The sequence below is a fragment of the Balaenoptera ricei genome, chromosome 1 (assembly GCF_028023285.1).
Source record: "Balaenoptera ricei isolate mBalRic1 chromosome 1, mBalRic1.hap2, whole genome shotgun sequence".
NCBI classification, from domain to species: Eukaryota; Metazoa; Chordata; class Mammalia; order Artiodactyla; family Balaenopteridae; genus Balaenoptera; species Balaenoptera ricei.
In genome coordinates, this window is record NC_082639.1 from 109,416,423 (window position 1) to 109,439,062 (window position 22,640).

General features: G+C 44.0%; 1 protein-coding gene across 4 annotated transcripts; it reads left to right on the forward strand.

Moving 5' to 3' along the window:
- Nucleotides 1-5,628: 5,628 nt before the first annotated feature.
- Nucleotides 5,629-13,729, forward strand: PSMD4 (proteasome 26S subunit ubiquitin receptor, non-ATPase 4). Of its 4 annotated transcripts, XM_059931001.1 has the most exons (11): nt 5,681-5,732; nt 6,091-6,184; nt 9,303-9,443; nt 10,456-10,570; nt 10,964-11,050; nt 11,294-11,362; nt 11,532-11,747; nt 12,134-12,251; nt 12,406-12,537; nt 12,622-12,689; nt 13,427-13,729. In XM_059931001.1, the coding sequence occupies exons 3-11, from the start codon at nt 9,322-9,324 to the stop codon at nt 13,595-13,597; spliced, it is 1,098 nt and encodes a 365-aa protein (XP_059786984.1). In that variant the 5' UTR covers nt 5,681-5,732; nt 6,091-6,184; nt 9,303-9,321; the 3' UTR covers nt 13,598-13,729. The 4 variants fall into 4 exon arrangements, with proteins under 4 accessions (XP_059786964.1, XP_059786975.1, XP_059786992.1 ...); XM_059930981.1 differs by lacking the exon at nt 6,091-6,184 and having other exon boundaries at nt 5,629-5,732; XM_059930992.1 differs by lacking the exon at nt 6,091-6,184 and having other exon boundaries at nt 5,629-5,732; nt 12,134-12,242.
- Nucleotides 13,730-22,640: the final 8,911 nt, after the last annotated feature.

The window sequence follows — 22,640 nt, forward strand, 5'->3', positions numbered from 1 at the left end:
AATTGGAATAAAGGAGGAATTGGGTATTCTCAAAAGTTTTGAATTTGAGTTTAAGCCACAGGCTCAGCCCTCCTTTAGGCTGGGTAAGGAGAAGACTTTTTCCCAAAAAGGAATTGAATCTGAACATGTGGTAGGGAAAAAAAATGATCTTTCTGCTACCCTTACCTCGTCACTCTTTTTAAAAAAAAAAAAAAAATCTTTATTGGAGTATAATTGCTTTACAATGGCGTGTTAGTTTCTGCTTTATAACAAAGTGAATCAGCTATACATATACATATATCCCCATATCTCTTCCCTCTTGCATCTCCCTCCCTCCCACCCTCCCTATCCCACCCCTCTAGGTGGTCACAAAGCGCCGAGCTGATCTCCCTGTGCTATGCTGCTGCTTCCCACTAGCTATCGATTTTACATTTGGTAGTGTGTATATGTCAATGCCACTCTCACTTTGTCCCAGCTTACCCTGCCCCCTCCCACTGTCCTCAGGTCCATTCTCTAGTAGGTCTGCGTCTTTATTCCTGTCCTGACCCTAGGTTCTTTATAACCATTTTTTTTTAGATTCCATATATATGGGTTAGCATACGGTATTTGTTTTTCTCTTTCTGACTTCACTCTGTGTGACAGACACTAGGTCCATCCACCTCACTACAAATAACTCAGTTTCATTTCTTTTTATGGCTGAGTAATATTCCATTGTATATATGTGCCACATCTTTATCCATTCATCTGTCGATGGACACTTAGGTTGCTTCCATGTCCTGGCTATTGTAAATAGAGCTGCAGTGAACATTGTGGTACATGACTCTTTTTGAATTATGGCTTTCTCAGTAGTGGGATTGCTGGGTCGTATGGTAGTCCTATTTTTAGTTTTTTAAGGAACCTCCATACTGTTCTGCATAGTGGCTGTATCAATTTACATTCCCACCCACTGTGCAAGAGGGTTCCCTTTTCTCCACACCCTCTCCAGCATTTATTGTTTGTAGATTTTTTGATGATGGCCATTCTGACTGGTGTGAGTTGATACCTCATTGTAGTTTTGATTTGCATTTCTCTAATGATTAGTGATGTTGAGCATCCTTCCATGTGTTTGTTGGCAATATAGATATCTTCTTTGGAGAAATGTCTATTTAGGTCTTCTGCCCATTTTTGGATTGGGTTGTTTGTTTTTTTTATATTGAGCTGCATGAGCTGTTTGTAAATTTTGGAGATTAATCCAAAATTTGCAAATATTTTGCAAATATTTTCTCCCATTCTGAGGGTTGTCTTTTCATCTTGTTTATGTTTTCCTTTGCTGTGCAAAAACTGACCCTGGATAGCCAAAGCAATCTTGAGAAAGAAAAATGGAGCTGGAGGAATCAGGCTCCCTGACTTCAGACTATACTACAAAGCTACAGTAATCAAGACAGTATGGTACTGGCACAAAAACAGAAATATAGATCAATGGAACAGGATAGAAAGCCCAGAGATAAACCCACGCACATAAGGTCACTTTATTTTTGATAAAGGAGGCAAGAATATACAATGGAGAAAAGACAGCCTCTTTAATAGGTGGTGCTGGGAAAACTGGACAGCTACATGTAAAAGAATGAAATTAGAACGCTCCCTAACACCATACACAAAAATAAGCTCAAAATGGATTAAAGACCTAAATGTAAGGCCAGACACTATAAAACTCTTAGAGGAAAACATAGGCAGAACACTCTATGACATAAATCACAGCAAGATCCTTTTTGACCCACCTCCTAGAGAAATGGAAATAAAAATAAACAAATGGGACCTAATGAAACTTCAAAGCTTTTGCATACCTCGTCACTCTTCAACATATACTCAGGCAGCTGCTGAGTGGGTGCACTAGACGGTCAGAGGGTCCCTCTAGTGGTGGGTAGCAGCTACTACTTATTCTACAGCTGTACCCTGCCATCTGTATTCAGACGCAAGTAGGGCCTGTTCCAAAAATGAGGGAAATCAAAACCATAGGATTATAAAGCTGGAAATCCTGGTCTAATGTTTTACTCTTAAGCATGTCAATCTCAGCTATTCTGAAAGTTACTCACCGCAGTTGGAGTCTCATTCACTCTTTTTTTTTTTTAATATAAATTTATTTATTTATTTATGGCTGCGTTGGGTCTTTGTTGCTGCGCGCGGGCTTTCTCTGGTTGTGGCGAGCGGGGGCTACTCTTTGTTGTGGTGCACGGGCTTCTCATTGCGGTGGCTTCTCTTGTTGCAGAGCATGGGCTCTAGGCACGCGGGCTTCAGTAGATGTGGCTCGTGGGCTCTAGAGTGCAGGCTCAGTAGTTGTGGTGCACAGGCTTAGTTGCTCCGCGGCATGTGGGATCTTCCCGGACCAGGGCTCGAACCCGTGTCCCCTGCATTGGCAGGCGGATTCTTAACCACTGCGCCACCAGAGAAGCCCCTCATTCACTCTTTAAACAAAGATTAGCCAGTTAAAATAGATTTCAGATTATCCTGTTCATTCTTGGGAATTCCCTGGTGGTCCAGGTTTAGGACTCTGCGCTTCCACTGCGGGGGGCCCGGGTTTGATCCCTGGTTGGGGAACTAAGATATCACAAGCTGCATGGCACAGTCAAAAAAATAAATAAATAAAGGGACGTCTTGTTTTTAAAAAAAAAAAAAAAAAAACAAGCTCTTCATTCTTTAGTTTTTCAAAGACACAAAAACAGTTCAATATCATCTCCTGTAAAATTATTTCTTAAAAGTTCATTAAAAAGCATGAGCTATTTCTAATTTCTCCTCTTTTTTTTACTTTTAAAAAAAAATTTTATTATGGAAATTTCCAAACCAAAAGTACAGTATAGGAAACTGACATGTATGCATCACCCAGCTTCAATAATTGTCAACATAAATAAGGCCAGTCTGTTTTATGTATACTTTCTACCCCACCCCTCCTTTCTCTCTGCACCTCCAAAGGATTAAATTAAAATAAATCCCAGACATCATATCCGTTCATGCATAAATACCTCAATATATAACTCAAGAGATAAGGGATATGTTTAATGTTAAACATAACATTATCATGCCTTTAAAAATTGATAATTCCATAATAATACCCAGTCAGTGGTCAATGTTAGCCAATTGTCTTACAAATGAATTTTTTTTGGCTGCGCTGTGCGCGGCTTGTGGGATCTTAGTTCCCTGACCAGGGATCGAACCCGTGCCCTCGGCAGTGAAAGTGCAGAGTCCTAACCCCTGGACCACCAGGGAAGTCCCGAAGTGAATTTTTACAGATAGTTTTTTTTGACCCCAATCTCTCTTGTACTCACTCCAAGTTTTTACCCCGACCACCCAACCAAAACATCTTTTATTAAGGTCACTGATGACCTCAGTGTTGCTAAATATATCAGTCCTCATCTTACTTGACATGTCAGCAGCATCTGACAGTTTATTACTCTTTGAAATATTTTCTTCGTCTAGCTTCTGGGATACTACGTGTTTTCTCCCGGTTGTCCTTACCAAAGTGCTGCCCTGCTCCATCTCCATCCGCTTTTCTGGTTCCTCCTTTCCTCTCTAACCTCTAAATGTTGAGATGTCCAGGGCTCAACCATAGGCCCCTTTCTTTTAGTCTACATTCACTCCCTAGGTAATGTTTTGAAGTTTTAAAGGCCCTGTATAATTTGTCAAACACCCCTGGTCACCTCATGATCAGCTAAAAACTCCCAAATTGCTATCTCCAGCCCAGATCTTTTTTCTGAACTGCAAACTCATATATCTACCCACTTACCTGACATCTCCATTTAGGTGTCTAATAGGCATCTTAAATCTAATATGTCCAAAGCTAAATTTCTGGTTCCTGCCCCTCCTAGTCCATCTTCAGAAATAGTGCCTCCATTCTTCTAGTTGCTTAGAATCAACTCTAGTGTTTTCCTTAACACTCCCGTTTCTTACATCCTCCAACAAATCCACTGGCAAATTTTCTAAGTTCTGTATCGTATGACATACTCAAAATCCATCCATATGTCACTATTTTCACGTCTTGTTACCGCCCTACAATAAGCCACCAGCATACCTGATCACTGAAGCAGTCTCCTAACTGGTCTATATCCTGTTCTTTTCCCCCACAGTCTGTTCTCAATGCAGCAGCCAGAGTGAGCCTCTTCTGAAAATTTCCAACAGCTCCTATCTCAGAGTCCTTAAAATAATCTTTGTGACTGTACATGATTCAACCTTTCCACTCCCTTTGCCTCTCTGGCCTCATTTCTTCTCTCTCTCTCCCTCTACTCCAGCCTTCATGGTCTTAAGTACACTCTTGCCTCAGGGCATTTGCACTTTCTCTTTCCCCCAGGTATCCTTCAGGTCTCTTTTCAACTGTAAGTCTTCCCTAATATTCTGTTTATATAAAAAAGAAAACACATCCATCCTAGTTTTATCATTTGACAATATATTTACTTATTGGTTTATTATCTGCCTTCCCCATAGAATACAAGCTCCACAAGAGCAGACTTTATTTTGTTCCCTTCCAAGTTCTCTACATCGTGTAGCTCCTTTTCAAAAAAATGTAATTCTTGTCTTGTTTTTAAAATACTTTGTTTATGTTTGAACTTGTCACTAATTATTTTTCTGTGCTTTCTTATTTTTCTTCCCTTTCCTGTCTACTATCCTGTCTATGGTTATAGTGACAGGTTTTTTTTGTTTTTTGTTTTTCTCTAGTGATACAGAGATTTAACTCATACCAGCTGTGATGGTTACCAATAACTTTTGAACATATCCGTTAAAACTTTACCAACATTTAGGTAATATCTACAACACACTTGCCATCTCCATCTACTATCTACCATCTCTGTAGTCATGCCTTGGTCCCCCGCTCCTTTCCCCGCTTCCTTCAAGATAGAGACCTGGAATTTCCGGTTTTACTTTTGATGTGTGTGTGTGTGTGTGTGTGTAAGGGAAGGTAAGCCAAGGCATTTATTTGTTTATCTTATTTTTGGCCGCGCGGTGGCATGTGGGATCTTACTTCCCTGACCAGGGATGGACCCCATGCCCTCTGCAGTGGAAGCGCAGAGTCCTAACCACTGGACCGACAGGAAATTCCCAGCCAAGGCATTTTTTAATGTAATTCTTAATTAAGAAACCAAAACCGTTGACTAGGTTGTCTCCCATTCTTTGGGAGATTAGTTAAAATTATTGGTTCGTCAAACTTTTTCTGCATTCCTACCATGTGTCAGGCTATGTAGTGGACTCAGGGATAGCAGAGATTGCCACCTTTCCTGCCTTAATGCAGTGGGAAAGATAGATACACAAGCAAATGCAATTCAGGGGCATAAGGGCTTAGTAGTTTGATGAACAAAGTGCCATGGGGAACAGAGTGAGCTGGAAAGTCACTAGTCATCCCACCACTTTTTTAAAATGCTGTTGCTGGAACAGACATAGCCACAGAACTTTCAAAGGTTCCTCCACAGCTTCTCTTAGATCCTGTCGGCAGGGAACCCCACCAGAAAACCTGAACGTCAGGGCAGGTGGAGGTGGGACCCTCTTTTTCAGGTTATCTCGCCTCTTCCCCAACATCCCCCCCCCGCCCCAAACGTCCCTTTTATTTTGGCGGCGCCTACAACTCCCAGAACGCAACGCGGAGGATGGAGGCGGAACCAGCTGGTGGAGCTGAGACCAGTGATTGGTGATGAGCGCTTGGCCAATTGGAGGAGTTGTTGTTAGGTGGTCCAGGAGAACCGGTCTGGGAGGGAGGAAGGCGGCAAGATGGTGTTGGAAAGCACTATGGTTTGGTGAGTAGCTACCTCGGGCCCCCGTGGGGAGCGGGACTGGGTCGGGGGCGCGTGTAGCTCGGAGGCCGGGCGGGCCTCGGGTGGGTGAGCGCGCCTGATGGGCGACATGAGGCCTTGGGCCGGGAGGGAAGGAGCCCCATCGACTCCCTGAGTCATCCTGGGGCCCCGGAGGTAGTTCCCGGAGGACAGGCCCGGGGTACTCCCCTTAACCCTCAATCCGCGGACAGTCATTGATCGGCCTTGCTGCCTTTCTCTATTCCAGCTTTGTCTTCTCTAGCCCAGCCCAGGCCTGTCTTAGCCAGAGTCCCACTTCTCGGACTCATCGTGATAGTCTTCTGCCCTCCTCTCTTCTTTTCAGAATGATGGATGTTAAAAAGAGAGATGATAAATCCCTTCCCCGCCCCATTCACTCGTCTCTAACTCCATTGCCTTCCCCTGTATCATCTTCAGAGGTACTCTTTATAGATTGTTTTCGAAGTGTCAGACATTTAATTTACTTTATCTGCCTTAAACCTCGCAGTACTTCAAGGTAAACATCGCTTCCTTTTGCAGATGAGGATACCAAGTCTTGGCAATTTTAAATGACTTATACAAAGTCATACATCTAATTAAGTGGTGAAGCCAAGGTTTAAACCCAGGATTATCTGACACAGAGGCTTTTATCCAGTGAGCTAGCTCTCTTCATCAGTCTCAGACTTGGCTGAGTAGCTATTGGGAGTCAGATTAGAAGCTGAGGACCAAACTTTTGCAAGGTTTCAAGAGTTTCTTCTAAGTGTGAGCATAGAATGAAAACAGAATAGTACACAAACACACACAAATCTCCAATTGCATGGAACAGACACCTAGGAGTTTTCTTTTTGCCAGGAGGATAGCGTTGCCAGATAACATGTTGGATGCCCAGTTAAATTTGAATTTCACATAAACAGTAGTTTTTAATATCAAAAAGTGGCTATAAGTATGTCACAAATATTGCGTGGGATATACTTATACTAAAAAGTTATTGTTTATCTGAAATTCAAATTTAACTGGAAGTCCTATATTTTCATTTGCTAAATATGGCAGCCTATGGGAGAGAGCATGTTAAAGAGTAGAAAGAGGACAGGTTTGGAATCCAAAAACCTGTGTTTTTAGTACTTACCAGCTGCATGTTCTTGAGAACGTAGTAAATCTCTCACTTTATCTATAAAATGAGATATAATAGTAACATCTACTTGTAGCACAGGTAGGCAAAATGTAGGTCATGGTGGACTATAAACTGTACAGCACTGTACATCTGTTAGTTGCCATGGACTTGAGGAGTCCTCAAGAAAGAATTAAGAGGGACCTTGAAGGGACTTAGACAAATGTTAAGGAGAGGCCATTACGGGTAGGGAGAAGGGCATAAAGAAAGCTGCTGAAGTGTAAATTATCAGGGCATGTTTAGGAAGTAGGAAATAGACTAATGACTTTATTATTAGGTTGTTGGTTTAAGGTAGTTCCTTTTTTTTAGAGAAAGGTAGATACAACCAGGTAGAAGACCACAAGTGTCAGGCTGAGGAGGTTGAGTTCCGTCCTGTACCCTTCAGTACAGGACTACTGAAAAAGTTCTGAGGTTGGTCGAGGCAGAGCTGTATACAAAATGGAATTTAAGAATATTGATCTGGCTTGATGTATAGGAGGAAAGATTAGGTCCAGAGAGACGTATTGGTGGCCTATTGTACTAGCCCAGCCTTAGAATAACGATGAGAGCCACTCCTTTTCTCATGCTTTGCTGTGCATCAGAATTCTCTGGAGGAGCTTATTAAAAAATTGTGTATATTTGACTCTACTCTCGATCTGCTGAATCAGACACCCAGCCAGGGAAGTTTAGGCATCTGTATTCTTTTTTTAAATGAAGGCTTTATGGAATAGCTGGATAATATCGTAAGCCCTTTTTGATATGAATTTTTGTTGGGAAAAATAACATACCGTTGCACAAGAGTAGTCACAGGAAATACATATGTTATTCCATTCATATAAAGTTCAACATTGGGAAAACTAAACAGCGCACTTTTTAGGGATGCATACATAGTTGTGAAGGCATCTGTGTTTTTAACACTACCAGCACCACCTTCATCCTCCAAGTGGTTCTGATGCACACATGACAGTGTGAGAACTACCGCCATGTTCTGCACTGTGGGTTCTCCCTCCCTCTCAGGCCCCCCCTTCTTCCTCTGACACCTTCCTTCCAGCCCTCATCCATCCGCTGGTCTTGCCCACAGTCTTTATACTTAGTAGCTATTCCATCTGGATGATCCTCAAAGCTTCCATTGTTTTTATATTTGGACTCACCTGCTGTATTTGAAGCTGGAAAGGCAGTTACTTCCCTGCTGGGAAAGTAATTGGAAACGGTGTATCAGGGAAAAAAGAATGTAATGCATGGTCAGTAGAGTCTGCCCTTGACCTCCTTTATATAGATTGAATTTCCACTATAAGAACTAGTCTGTGTTTCATGCTTACTGTTAGGCACTGTGCTAAGTGCTTTCCATGCATTTAATCCTCATAGCAACCCTATGAGTGTAGGTATAATAAAACCCATTTTACAGATGAGGTAACTGGACCTTAGAGAAATTAAGTAGCTTCCTCAGGATCTCAGAACAAGTAAGTAGCAGAGTGGAGATTTGAGCCTGTGCCTGAACAGTGCCCTTCCCTCCCTTTCTACTTGTCTTCCAGTAGCTTCTTAATTACCTCTCTTCGTCATTTTTGATTTGTATTTATTCCCAGGCAAAGGATACTAAAGAAAAAAATTGCCCCCAAGCCCATATATTGCTTGCCAATAGAAATGAGGTGTCACATCGAGGACACTGCTTCCTTTTAGAGTTCTAAGGGACCTCAGTTCATCAAGAATTGATTCTCTGCTGGGGTGTATATAACTGCTTCACTTACCTGCCTTCTTTTGGTCTCCAGGAAGCTGGCCCTTGTATTTCATGTTATTTGGATTCTTCGCGATTGTGAAAAATTGCAGGGAGAGTATAGGCGAGACCCCCAAATCTATGAAACCTCATTTTTGCAGTTCAGTCCAGCTGCCAAAGCTGTTAAACATTTAACCAGATAATTACATTGTGCCTTCCTGCACTCAGTGCTGCCAAGTGTGTGTTATTTTACAAATATTTTACAAATATTTTTAAGTTGCCCTCTTCATTGCCTACCTTTGGAATACTCCTATTTTAATAGCAGACAGCATGTTCCTCCATGACCATGATTAATAACACTTAATGCACCCTCTAAGAAGGTGGTTGTGGTACATTAGTAGCTCGCAGCCTTGGGTACTTACATTATCACTTGTGGAGACTTAAAAAGTTTTTCCTCCTTTGGTTATTTTGAGGCAGTAAGTCTAGAAGAAGGCTTGGTCATCTGCATAAAAAGAAAAGAAAAAGAAAAAAGATTGCAGGTGATTCTCTGTTCCGCAAAGACTGAGAGCCGCTGCCATACACCACGGTGCCCCTCACGGGAGAGTTGTTGAAGGAGGTGGGGGTCCCTGGAACTGGAGAGCATGTCTCAGAGAGATCCTGCAGTGTGTCTTCTCTCTCCTCCTTCACCCTAATCTGACAGCGTGGACAACAGCGAGTATATGCGGAACGGGGACTTCCTACCCACCCGGCTACAGGCCCAGCAGGATGCCGTCAACATAGTCTGTCACTCCAAGACCCGTAGCAACCCTGAGAACAACGTGGGCCTCATCACACTGGCCAAGTACGTGGGGCAGAGCAGGAGGGGTTTGGGGGAGGTGGGGGTGTTTCCTGTATGTGACCCACTGTGGTGCCCAGGTTGCTACCCTTTTGTAGATTCCATGAGGCTTCCGTGAGAACTTCCTAGACTACCTTCTTCACTGTTCAGTATAAATATAAACAGCAACTAGTTTTTAATATTAACCTGAATTTAATATAGTTATGAAGCTAAATCTCCTGGGGTAAAATTTCACGGTGTATTTTTTCTTTTTTCTGGATGCACTGCGCAGCATGTGGGATCTTAGTTCCCTGACCGGGGATCAAGCCCGTGCCCCTTCTAGTGGAAGCGTGGAGTCTTAACCACTGGACCACCAGGGAAGTTCCCACAGTGTATTTTAAAGGCAGTAAAAAGCGGTTTTGGGTCAGAGCCCCAGGGCGTATATCACACAGCCTATTACCCCAAAAGTGATTTGTTTTAGGAACTGATAATCCTCAAATGAGTGACCACCCATCCCGGTATACGTGTTATTAGCTAGAAAATGGGTCTAGAAATGGAGAGGGTAGGAGAGATAAGAAGGAGCATCCAGCTATTGTAGAGGATTCCCAGGGCTCTGAGAGCAAAGTAGCATGAGAGAGGTTGGGGGTAATATTGGGAGGAAGAGGGCAAGTTTCTCACAAAATCAACCACTTCTTATTTTCTGTGTTTCATGTCTAAACACTAGATGTTTTTCTCTAGTTTTATTGAGATATAATTGACATGAAGTTCAAGGTGTACAAGATAATGATTTGAGAAATGTGTATATTGCAAAATGATCACCACAGTAAGTTTAATTAATACCCATGTCTCACATAGTTACAAATTTTTTTTCCTTGTGATGAGAACTTATAAGATCCACTCTCTAAACACTAGATATTTGATTAAGAAAAATAAAGATTACAGTTATTATCAAGGTCCCTAAAGAAAAGATTAGTCAAGCACAGTTTGGAGGCACTTGTCCTGACCTGAAATCACAGAAGGTGCTTTCCCCACATCCCAGTGACTGTGAAGTGCTGACCACACTCACCCCTGACACCGGCCGCATCCTGTCTAAGCTCCACACTGTCCAACCCAAGGGCAAGATCACCTTCTGCACTGGCATCCGCGTGGCCCATGTGAGTCCTGCTGGATCCCTTTGGTGGTTCCTCCTTGCTCTGGGCTTCTGCCTCCACCCTTGCTCATTTTTCCCCTGGACTCTTGAGCTAGAACCAGCGCAAGGGAGGAGAGGTGACCTAGAGAAAGGAGTAGTAGAAAGGATATGATGGGATGAATCCCAGGATCGGTGAAGATCATGAAGGGAAACATCCCTAGAATTGAGAATTAACCCCTCTTCCTTAGCCACAGAGAGGCACAGCAAGAAGGGAAGGGTGTAGGAGGGGGTTTAGACCTGGTGTGAGCATGATGGTAGGCTCGAGGTACACAGAAGCCATAAGAAAAAGAACAGAGTAACAGGAAAGAGCTGGGTGATTCCTCTGGCTGACTCCAGCAACTTCCTCTTCCTTTTCAAGCTGGCCCTGAAGCACCGACAGGGCAAGAATCACAAGATGCGAATCATTGCCTTTGTGGGAAGCCCCGTGGAGGACAATGAGAAGGATGTGAGTCCAGGTGGTAGCTGGGGAATTTGGGCACCACATGTTTGGGAATGGGGTCTGTTGGCCCTTAGGAGAGCCAGAGAGGCGTTGGGTTCATCACTTTGGGGAAAGGAGGATGTGCAGAACTCATTGTTTCTGTCGGGGGATCTAGGAGAGGTCTACCAGTTCCTGTATGCTTTTGTGAGGTGTGTCATCGCCCATCATGGTACGGAATAGATTTCCTTATTTCTCTCCCCTTCCTCCCAGCTGGTGAAACTGGCTAAACGCCTCAAGAAGGAGAAAGTAAATGTTGACATTATCAATTTTGGGGAAGAGGTGAGTAAGGACCGATCGGGGGGCACTGACTGCTGTGGTTGTAAACAGAGAACAGTCCTTACCCAGAGGAGTGTCTGCATGTGGGAGAGTAGCTACAGACAGGAGCTGACATGGCAGAGAATGGGGAGCAGGGCGAGAAGGAGAGCCTCCTATATTCTTCCCTCCCCAGGAGGTGAACACAGAAAAGCTGACCGCCTTTGTAAACACATTGAATGGCAAAGATGGAACAGGTTCTCATCTGGTGACAGTGCCTCCTGGGCCCAGCTTGGCTGATGCCCTCATCAGTTCTCCGATTCTGGCTGGGGAAGGCGGTGCCATGCTGGGTCTGGGTGCCAGTGACTTTGAATTTGGAGTGGATCCCAGTGCTGATCCTGAGCTGGCCTTGGTGAGCAGACGTTGACCTCAGGGGACCTTCTTTGTCCTCCTCTACTGGCCCACACGGCACATAGCTTCTCTAGGGCTAGACAGTCCTAATACCCTTGCTCGTTTTCCCAGACCCCCTCTTGGTCCCTCTTCCCCACAGTTCTTTCTGATCTCTAGGGGCACCAATGTCAGACTCTCTCTTGTTCGCTTCTCCCCGTTCAACCCCAGGCTTCTCCCAAGTCCGTCCTTTTTTGCTGTATCACCTGTTATCTCTCCAGCCCCTTCCCCATGTGTATAAACCAGAAGCTCCCCCTTTACGGTCTGTTCCCACCCCTCAGCTGCCTTCCCCAGCTGCCTTCCCCAGCGCCCAGGGCCGGAGAATGTCTGACTTTCCCTGCCCTTGTCCAGGCCCTTCGTGTTTCTATGGAAGAGCAGCGGCAGCGGCAGGAGGAGGAGGCGCGGCGGGCAGCTGCCGCCTCTGCCGCTGAGGCCGGAATCGCTACGACGGGGACTGAAGGTGAAAGAGGTGGAATCTGAAGTCCCGGGACTGCGGGGTGCTCAGTGGAGGCCTGGTGTAGATGGGGGTGGGGGGTCTGGCAGTGTGGGAACACGTGGGCTTGGGGGTGGGTCTTTGTGGAGTATGGCGTGGTTCCACCCCGCCACTCTCTCCCTTTTCCCAGACTCGGACGATGCCCTGCTGAAGATGACCATCAGCCAGCAGGAGTTTGGCCGCACCGGGCTCCCTGACCTAAGCAGTATGACCGAGGAAGAACAGATTGCATATGCGATGCAGATGTCCCTACAGGGTGCAGGTGAGCCAGAACCTGGGTGGTCGTGCTGAGGCAGAGAGATTGGATGAGGACATGAAACTGAATGGACTGACCTCTTTTCCTCAGAATTTGGCCAGGCAGAATCAGCTGACATTGACGCCAGTTCAGCCATGGACACATCTGAGCCCACCAAGGTGAGGGCCAGCAATAACTCCCTGCCCCATCAGGCTTAAAATCCCCTTGTGTTCAGATCCTCAGCCCACTAGGCCTGGGACCATTCCTCTCTTGGGGTTTCATAGATGAGCTCTTGCAGGAGCAGAAGGAAAGAAACACATGGATGTACATTTCTTGTGTGTCAACCTTGCTAAGGCAAGAATGCTAGTGGCCAGAGTTGGAGAGGTGTCCTAGTATTTTGTAATTTTCCTTCCTTGCTGGTGGGAGCAGTCTGGATAATACTCAGTGTTATCATCTTCCCAGGAGGGTGAAAAAAGGGTCCAGGAAAAAAAAAAGGGGGGGAGTGGGTGTCTGACAGCAGGAAACCTAAAGGTGATGGCATCTATTTTTATCCTTTGAGCTCAGAAAGCAAAGTTCTCAGGCTTCTCCTCTAATTGATCAGTAATAAATGTTTGGGGGACTTCTCTGGTGGTCCAGTGGTTAGGACTTGACACTTTCACTGCCGGGGACCTGGGTTTGATCCCTGGTCGGGGAACTAAGATCTCACAAGCCGCGCCAGTGGGGCCGAAAAATTAAACTAAAATAAATGTTTGAGTTCATACTGTGTATAGGCGCTGGGTATCTTCCCAAATCCTCCTTCCTATCCTTGGCCAGAGGTGCCCTCCACCCCCGGTCAGGTGCGCTCCCGTCTCTTACACTTGCTTGCTCCCCGGCCAGCCTACCCCCGCTGCCCCGAGCTGACACCGCCCTTTTTCAGGAGGAGGATGATTATGACGTGATGCAGGACCCCGAGTTCCTTCAGAGTGTCCTGGAGAACCTTCCAGGCGTGGATCCCAACAATGAGGCCATTCGAAATGCCATGGGCTCCCTGGCCTCCCAGGCCACCAAGGATGGCAAGAAGGACAAGAAGGAGGAGGACAAGAAGTGAGACTGGAGGGAAAAGGGAGCCGAGCCTGTGCGGGGCCGAGTGGGGCGGGGTGGGGTAGAGAGTTAGATGTGCTGTCTGTGACCACTGCAACCTAAATAAAGCTTGGCAACTTTCTTTCTTTTTTGCTTCAAACAGCGGTAGCTTTGAGTGTGACCATTCCCCTTCCGCCCATCTCCACCCCTGACAATCCTTCCTTAGGAGAAACTTTGCTGAGAGCCACTTGTGCTAGGCACTGGGGCCACAGAGGTGAATAGAAAACAGTACTGGCCTCTGGCCTTGTTTGCTGTATCACTTGTTATCTCTCCAGCTCCTTCCCCATATGTATAAACCGGAAGGGCCAGCCTGTAAATGAGCAGTTACCTGCGTCTAATAAGTGCCCAAAGAGAGGCCTGAACAGGCACTGTGGAAATGATGAGGAGAGAGCGCCAAACCCTTGCAGGCTCCGGGAAGGCTCCTGGAGGCAACGTTTGAGCCCTCATCAGCCAGCAAGCAGGAGATGGGGCTGCCCCCAGCCCGCAGGACCAGTGTGTGCTGCTGGCGCGGAGCCACTGTGTCACTCAGGGACCGGTTGGGCGAGTGGCAGGAGATGGAGGTGGAAAAGTCGGCAACAGTCAACACCAGAGGTCAGGGATCTTTGAGGCCTGACTTTTACAAGGTGGGGTCTGTGAAGGAGAAACATGTGTCTCCTTGGAGCACCAAATTTAGAGGAAGGTTTTTTTGTGGGGCATGGACTAGAATGCACAATTCACATAATCTCCCCCTTTGTTTATTATATTTGAAGAGGTAAATAATATTTTACACATAAAATACTTAACCTATATATAAATTGTGAAGTGTAAGAAAACTGACATATCTGAAACCACTCAATGTAAGAGCTGGAATACTCCTAACACCTTGTCGCATACCTATGCCTTTTTTTTTTTTAACATCTTTATTGGAGTATGATTGCTTTACAATGGTGTGTTAGTTTCTGCTTTATAACAGAGTGAATCAGTTATACATATGTTCCCATATCTCCTCCCTCACCTATGCCTTCTTGAACCCACCTCTTTACAGCCTCCTCAGACATAACTATTATCTTGAATTTCACATTTATTATTTTTTCCCCTTCACAGTTTTCTCGTGTACATAAAGGTTTCTGACGAGAATGTTTAGTTTTGTATGTGTTTGAGCTTTATAAAAAATAGTTTTAGGGAATTCTCTGGTGGTCCAGTGGTTAGGACTCGGCGCTTTCACAGCTGGGGCCCGGGTTCAGTCCCTCATCGGGGAACTGAGCTCCCACAGGCTGAGTGGCATGGCCAAAAAAAATTTAAAAATAGTTTTATACTGTGAGACTTCCAGGACTTGCTTTTTTAACAAATGTTTTGTTTCTGAGGTTCATCAGAGTTGCTGCACAAAGCTGCTGCGTGTTCATATTTCATGGTTGTATATATATTATGTGAATATTCTACAATCTCTCCATTTTCCTGTGCATGGATCTGGCATTGCTTCCAGTTATTTTTCAATTGCCAACAGGATCACAGTGGAATTTTTCGTACACCTCTCTGGATGCACCTGTACAAGAGTTTCTTTAGGATACTTTACAGGATAATGCTGAATTGTTTTTCAAAGTGGTTGTATGAATTTGCACTCCTTCCTGCAGTATAAGAATTCCTATCGACCACATCCTTTCCAGCCCTTAGGATCATTAAAAGTTCTTAATTTCTTCCAAACTGGTGAGGATAAAATGATAACTCATGGTCTCTTTTTTTTTTTCTTTTAATTAATTAATTAATTAATTTATGGCTGTGTTGGGTCTTCGTTTCTATGCAAGGGCTTTCTCTAGTTGCGGCAAGTGGGGGCTACTCTTCATTGCGGTGCGCAGGCTTCTCATTGCAGTGGCTTCTCTTGTTGCAGAGCACGGGCTGTAGGTGCACGGGCTCAGTAGTTGTGGCACGCGGGCTCAGTAGTTGTGGCTCGCGGGCTCTAGGTGCGCGGGTTCAGTAGTGGCGCATGGGCTTAGTTGCTCCACGGCACGTGGGATCTTCCTGGACCAGGGCTCGAACCCGTGTCCCCTGCATTGGCAGGCGGATTCTTAACCACTGTGCCACCAGGGAAGCCCTCTTTTCACCTTTTTTAAAGGTATCCTTTAGTGACCAAAATTCTTAAATTTAATGTCAAATTTCTCAATCTTTTCTTTCAAGGTTAGTGTTTCTGCATCCAGCACACTCTTCCCTAGGTCAGAAAAATAATTGTTTTCTTTTGAAAGTTCTATGGTTTTGCCTTTCACATAGAAATTCCTTATTCCATCTAGAATTGATTTCTGTGTACACTGAGAAAGGGATCCAATTTCAATTTTTTAATATGGAAAACCATTTCTTATGGCATTGTTTATTGAAAAAAAAACCCTCCTTTCACTGTACTACTTTTTTTTTTTTTTTTTGGGTCTTCGTTGCTGCACACGGGCTTTCTCTAGTTGCAGTGAGTGGGGACTACTCTTCATTGTGGTGCACAGGCTTCTCATTGCGGTGGCTTCTCTTGTTGCGGAGCCCGGGCTCTAGGCACGCGGGCTCAGTAGTTGTGGCTCGCGGGCTCTAGAGCGCAGGCTCAGTAGTTGTGGTGCATGGGTTTAGTTGCTCCGCAGCATGTGGGATCTTCCCAGACCAGGTTTCGAACCTGTGTCCCCTGCATTGGCAGGTGGATTCTCAACCACTGCACCACCAGGGAAGCCCTCACTGTACTACTACTTCTGCCTGGGCCAAGATTCCATGAATTTCTTTTCCAGTATCCTGAAGTCAGACCTTAAAGCCTGAATGTAAACAAGCTTCCACCAAATGAAGCTAGAAAACCTACTTTGTGCTTACATTATATTCATATTGGATGAGTTCCATTTCTGAATAATGAATTTGTAAATGCTTGTGTCTAAATTTTAGGGGGAGACTAGTTTTGTTTTGAATCAAATATTACTTGAAAGAAATGTCTCATCATCTAGGGCTTGGGAATCTTTTATAGGTGTTGGTTATAAAGATATTGGTCACTTTGGCTTTCCTGGGCTTGTGAGTAGTTCCCCAGCAAAATCATGTTCTGGCGAAGTCTGCCCATCGAGTCATGATGGGACCTGTGTCCCAGTCTCTGGTCCTCTGCATACCAACTGGGTGACTTCAGTGTTCATGAGGATGACTCAGCCAACACCTTGGCCTCTTCCAATTCAGAGATCATCATCACAGTTCATAATCTTTTGTACTCAACGGCAATACCCTGGATCATGTCCACCTTAAGAAATGCTCCCTGCCGGAGTCAAATACTCACTTGGCCCATGGACCTCTCTCTTTTCAGATCTCCCACATTAATACTCCATGTATGCTTTTCAACAGTACTGTGAAAAATGTGTGTACTCTGGGCAATTCCACTTCAGGAACTTACTCTAAATAATCAGTGATGTGCCAAAGACATGTACAAGGGTGATGAAAAAATGAAAACAACGTAATATCCAACAATTACGTTACATTATTATGGAATAATACACTATCAATAAATTTATTTTGGAAGAACATTTAATGGCATTGCATATATGATTATAATATTAGCAAATGCTTGTGTAACACAATGTGCCAGGGACTATTCTAAATGCTTTTCATGTTTTAAATCATTTAGCTTTCACAACAACCCTAAGAGCTAGCTGTAGCATTATTAGTTCTGTTTTATAAATAAGGAAACTGAAAGCCAGAGAAGGTAGGTAACTTACTCTACAGTGATGGTTCTGACAGTGTGGTCTGTGAACCCCTAAGGGTCCCCAAGACCCTTTCAGGGGGTTTGTGAGGTCAAAACTATTTTCATAATAATACTATGCCATGATGTTATTCGCCTCTTCCACTGCGTTGACACTGGCACTGATGCCAAAGCAGTGGGGGTAAAAGTGTTGGTGCCTTAGCACGAATCCAAGGTGATGGCACCACGCTGTGCTGGCGGTCATTGTGTCCGTCACCCCCATACACTCCTGGCTTGAAAAAACACAAAAACTGTCCGTGATGAAGCGTTAAAACAAATTAATTGTATTAAATCTCAGCCCTTGTGTTTACATACTTAATATGTCTGAGGTAAAGTGGGAAATACCCATAGAGCACTTGGCCGCATCCTGGAGTACAGTGATTGACCTGGGGAAGGGCGCTTGTGCGGCTTTTTGAGTCGTGAGATGAACTAGCCACTTTTTCACAGAATAACATCTTTACTTGAACAACTGCCAGACAAGCTATGGTTACTCAGACTTGGATGTTTGGCAAACACTGTCTCAAAAATAAATGAAGTGAGCCTCATTTCAGGAAAAACAACTACAGTTTTTGTTGTCTGTGATGAAATTTGAGTTCTCGAGTGAAATTTTGAATTTTGGAAAACTTACGTGTGCCACAGTGAACTTGACATTCTCAAAATCTTTTAGATGGATATTAATTTATATTATGTATCAAAATTGTATATTGTCATGTGCCAACATTAGGAAGATCTGCATTATGCAGTGAACCAATATTCTCCAAATAATCCATTTCAAATGCAAAAAAAAAAAAAGCAATGGATTCAAATGTAACAGATTGCAAAAAGTTCACTGATACGGTTTTGGATTCCACACTGTGACTAATCTTTTAGAAACTACTGTGTATCAAGGTTTGGTGTAGTATCAAAAGTATCCACAGCTGTTGGAAAAGGGTTTTGAAATATTCCTCCCTTTTTTAACAACATATTTGTGAGGCTGGATTTACAGCAACATTTTGCAACAGACTGAATGCAGACACAGATATGAGAATCCAGCTATATTCTGTTAAAGAGACTTGCAAAAATGTAAAACAGTGTATCCTTCTCATTACATTTTTGTTTTGGAAAATATAGTTATTTTTCATGAAAACTGAATTATGTTAACATGTAATAGGTTTATGGTTGCTATTTCTTAATGGATTAATATTTAAAATTTTCTGTTTTAGTTTCTAATATAGTAAATATCAATATATATGATTTATGTAAACAAAAGCTCTTGTGAATCTTCAGTTTTTAAGAGGGTAAAGACATCCTAAGACCAAAAAGTCTGAGAACCGTTCTACAGCCTGGGAGTGATGGAGCAGAGGACAGTACCCAGGAAGTTTGGCTGTAGAATCCATGCTCTTGCGACTGAATTAGACACAAACCTCTCCTCTTGGGGCCCTAGCTGAACCCAAGTCCCCCTGGCTATTCAAGGTCTTCTTTCCTGCTCAAGTTCGAGTGGCCAATAATGAAACTGAGTTTGGTGCAAGCAAGACAGGCTTTTATGCAATGGCCAGAGAACAGAGAAGGGGGGTTCTAAAAGCACCTTCTACCTAAAGGGAGGGGTGTAAGGGAATTTTAAGGGTTAGGAGGCAGACAGTCATCAGGGCTCTAGGAAAGGGGCAGGGATTTTCAGGGGCAGCCGTGGCATGTGCAGTCTTCCACATTCCTTTGCACATGGCATAAACTGTTCTGGTAAAGTGCAAATGCCCCCTTTGGGTGGAGATCTTAGCAGGGTAGTGAAGCAGAGGTAACACTCGGACTCCTTCAGGTTTCATCTACGCAGGTGGGTTGCTGAGGTCAATTCAGATTTGGTTTGGGGGGCGGCTGACCACTGTATCTCTCAAAGTACAGCTGCAAAGCATCTCTGCCAAATACCAGGTACATTTGAAGCAAACACAGATAAATCAGGGCAAGTGTCCTTCAGTTCTCAGGGGTTGGTAGGGAAACACAGAGATGAATCAAGGCAAGGAAAGCAGCAACCTTTAGCCTACTTTGTCCACCACCTTGGACCTAATCTGTTCAGTATGGTTTTTTTCTCTGGCCTTTGTAACCTGTTGATAAAAGAAAAGTAGGCTGTCAGTTTCTGCTCCTGAGGCCTGGGCTGCAGAGCATGGGTGACACTTAAATGTTTAATTATACCTATTGTTTCCAAGATTAACACGAGGCCTGCCAAGACAGAGGTGAAAATGTCTTAGTATTTATTTCTGGAGGATAGAAACCCAGATTTGGGGGGAGGTGTTGCTTTTATGAATGTTTGAAAATGTTTCAGAATGTTACTTTTGTAGTCCAGGGAAACATGTAAAAATAACTTTACTTCTTTGAATTAAATTTCTTGTACTGGTAGCTTCTTCCTTGCTTAGTTTCCATCTGTAAGGAGCAAAGACCTCATAACCTATCATTTAAAGCACTATCTTGCCAATAACTTCATCTCCCCAGCTCCGTTTTACCCCGCACTTGCCCGGCTAAACCCCAAGCATGGATTGGTTCTCAACCATCTACCTTTTCAGCTTTTGCATCTGAACTTGTCAGGTTCAGAGAGGTTAAGTCATTTGAGCAAGGACGCTTAGCTAATTAGGGGTCAGAACCAAGATCAAAAACCCAGTCTATCTCACTGGAATGTGAGCCACCACAAAACAGCTATTTCCCATTATCAGCAGCCCTCTCACCACTTCCCTGCCGCAACGACTTCATCACACCTTCCTTTACTCCCCTGTCACTCTCAGCAGAAGATGTCACCATTACAGAGGGAAGCAAGGCCCTCAGGAAGTCTGAACCCCTCCCCTCCCACCTCCTCCAGCCGCTCCTGGCAGCAGTTATGTCCTCTCTCCTGTCTCTTCTGTCTTCAGCATCTGCTCTGCCAGTGCTTTCCACTTGGCATGTACACATCAAGTCCATGCTATCAATAACCTTACCTGAGACTTTATACTTTGCTGGTTGATGTTTTATTTTACAATGAATATTTCCTTCATAATAACAAAAATATTATAGGTTATTTATGGAAAGGGAAAATGCTCATGATGTATGAAATGAAACAAGCATCCTTCAAAGTTGCCAATTTTTATTCAAATACATGTAGGTGAATTAAAGGACCATCACATAAGGATGATGTCACCTCTGTCAACTGGGCTTATAGAAGAATTGTCTATTCTTTTCACTTTTCTGAGCTTTTTTTTTTTTTTTTTTTTTAAAGAAATTCACGTTCTTTTTTATTTATTTATTTATTTATTTATGACTGTGTTGAGTCTTCGTTTCTGTGCGAGGGCTTTCTCTAGTTGCGGCAAGTGGGGACCACTCCTCATCGCGGTGCGCGGGCCTCTCACCATCGCGGCCTCTCTTGTTGCAGAGCACAGGCTCCAGACGCGCAGGCTCAGTAGTTGTGGCTCACGGGCCCAGTTGCTCCGTGGCATGTGGGATCTTCCCAGACCAGGGCTCGAACCCGTGTCCCTTGCATTGGCAGGCAGATTCTCAACCACTGCGCCACCAGGGAAGCCCCATGAGCTTTTTTTTTTTAAGGTTTATTTATTATTTATTTTTGGCTACATCCGGTCTTAGTTGCGGCACACAGGATCTTTTGTTGCGGCACGCGGGCTTCTCTCTAGTTGTGGCGTGTGGGTTTTCTCTTCTCTAGTTGTGGTGCACAGGCTCCAGAGCACGTGGGCTCTGCAGTTTGCGGCACGTGGGCTCTCTAGTTGAGGTGCACAAGCTCAGTAGTTGTGACGCAGGGGCTTAGTTGCCCGTGGCATGTGGGATCTTAGTTCCCTGACAAAGGATTGAACCCGCGTCCCCTGCATTGTAAGGTGTATTCTTTACCACTGGACCACCAAGGAAGTCCTTTCTGTGCTTTCTGAGTTGCATGAAAAGAATATGTAACTACTTTTGTAATCAGAAAAGCTCACACGTTGTCTTTCAAAAATAAAATCACCGGGACTTCCCTGGTGACACAATGGTTAGGAATCTGCCTGCCCATGCAGGGGACACGGGTTCAGTCCCTGGTCTGGGAGGATCCCACATGCCATGGAGCAACTAAGCTAGTGCACCACAACTGCTGAGCCTGTGCTCTAAAGCTCGCGAGACACAATTACTGAGCCCTCATGCCACAACTACTGAAGCCTGCGCACCTAGAGCCTGTGTTCCGCAACAAGAGAAGCCACCGCAATGAGAAGCCCACACACAGCAACGAAGAGTAGCCTCCGCTCACCGCAACTAGAGAAAGCCCACGCGCAGCAATGAAGACCCAATGCAGCCAAAATATATAAATAAATTAATTAATTTAAAAAATTCTTTAAAAAAGATGGAGCTGGAGGAATCCGGCTCCCTGACCTCAGACTATACTACAAAGCTACAGTAATCAAAACAGTATGGTACTGGCACAAAAACAGAAATATAGATCAATGGAACAGGATAGAAAGCCCAAAGATAAAGCCACACACCTATGGTAACCTAATCTATGATAAAGGAGGCAAGAATATACAATGGAGAAAAGACAGTCTCTTCAATAAGTGGTTCTGGGAAAACTGGACAGCTACATGTAAAAGAATGAAATTAGAACACTCCCTAACACAGTACACAAAAATAACCTCAAAACGGATTAAAGACCTAAATGTAAAGCCGAACATTATAAAACTCTTAGAGGAAAACATAGGCAGAACACTCTTTGACAAGATCTTTTTTTGACCCACCTCCTAGAGTAATGAAAATAAAAACAAATATAAACAAATGGGATCTAATTAAACTTAAAAGATTTTGCATAGCAAAGGAAACCATAAACAAAACAAAAAGACAACCCTCAGAATGGGAGAAAATATTTGCAAATGAAGCAACCGACAAATGATTCATCTCCAAAATATACAAACAGCTCATGCAGCTCAGTATCAAAAAAACAAATTACCCAAGTAAAAAAGATCTAAATAGACATTTCTCCAAAGAAGACATACAGATGGTCAAAAGCACATGAAAAGATGCTCTTCATCACTAATTATTAGAGAAATGCAAATCAAAACAACAATGAGGTATCACCTCACACTGGTCAGAATGGCCATCATCAAAAAATCTACAAACAATAAATGCCAGAGAGGGTGTGGAGAAAAGGGAACCCTCTTACACTGTTGGTGGGAATGTAATTGGTACAGCCACTATGGAGAACAGTATGGAGTTTCCTTAAAAAACTAAGAATAGAACTACCATATGATCCAGCAATTCCACTCCTGGGCATATACTAGAGAAAACCATAATTCAAAAAGATACATGCACCCCAGTGCTCATTGCAGCACTATTT

Coding starts and splice junctions, on each gene's coding strand:
- PSMD4 (XM_059930981.1), top strand. CDS start 5,707: ATGGTGTTGGAAAGCACTATGGTTTG. Junction 10,571..10,963: donor CTGGCATCCGCGTGGCCCAT/GTGAGTCCTGCT, acceptor TTCCTTTTCAAG/CTGGCCCTGAAGCACCGACA. Junction 11,051..11,293: donor TGGAGGACAATGAGAAGGAT/GTGAGTCCAGGT, acceptor CCTTCCTCCCAG/CTGGTGAAACTGGCTAAACG.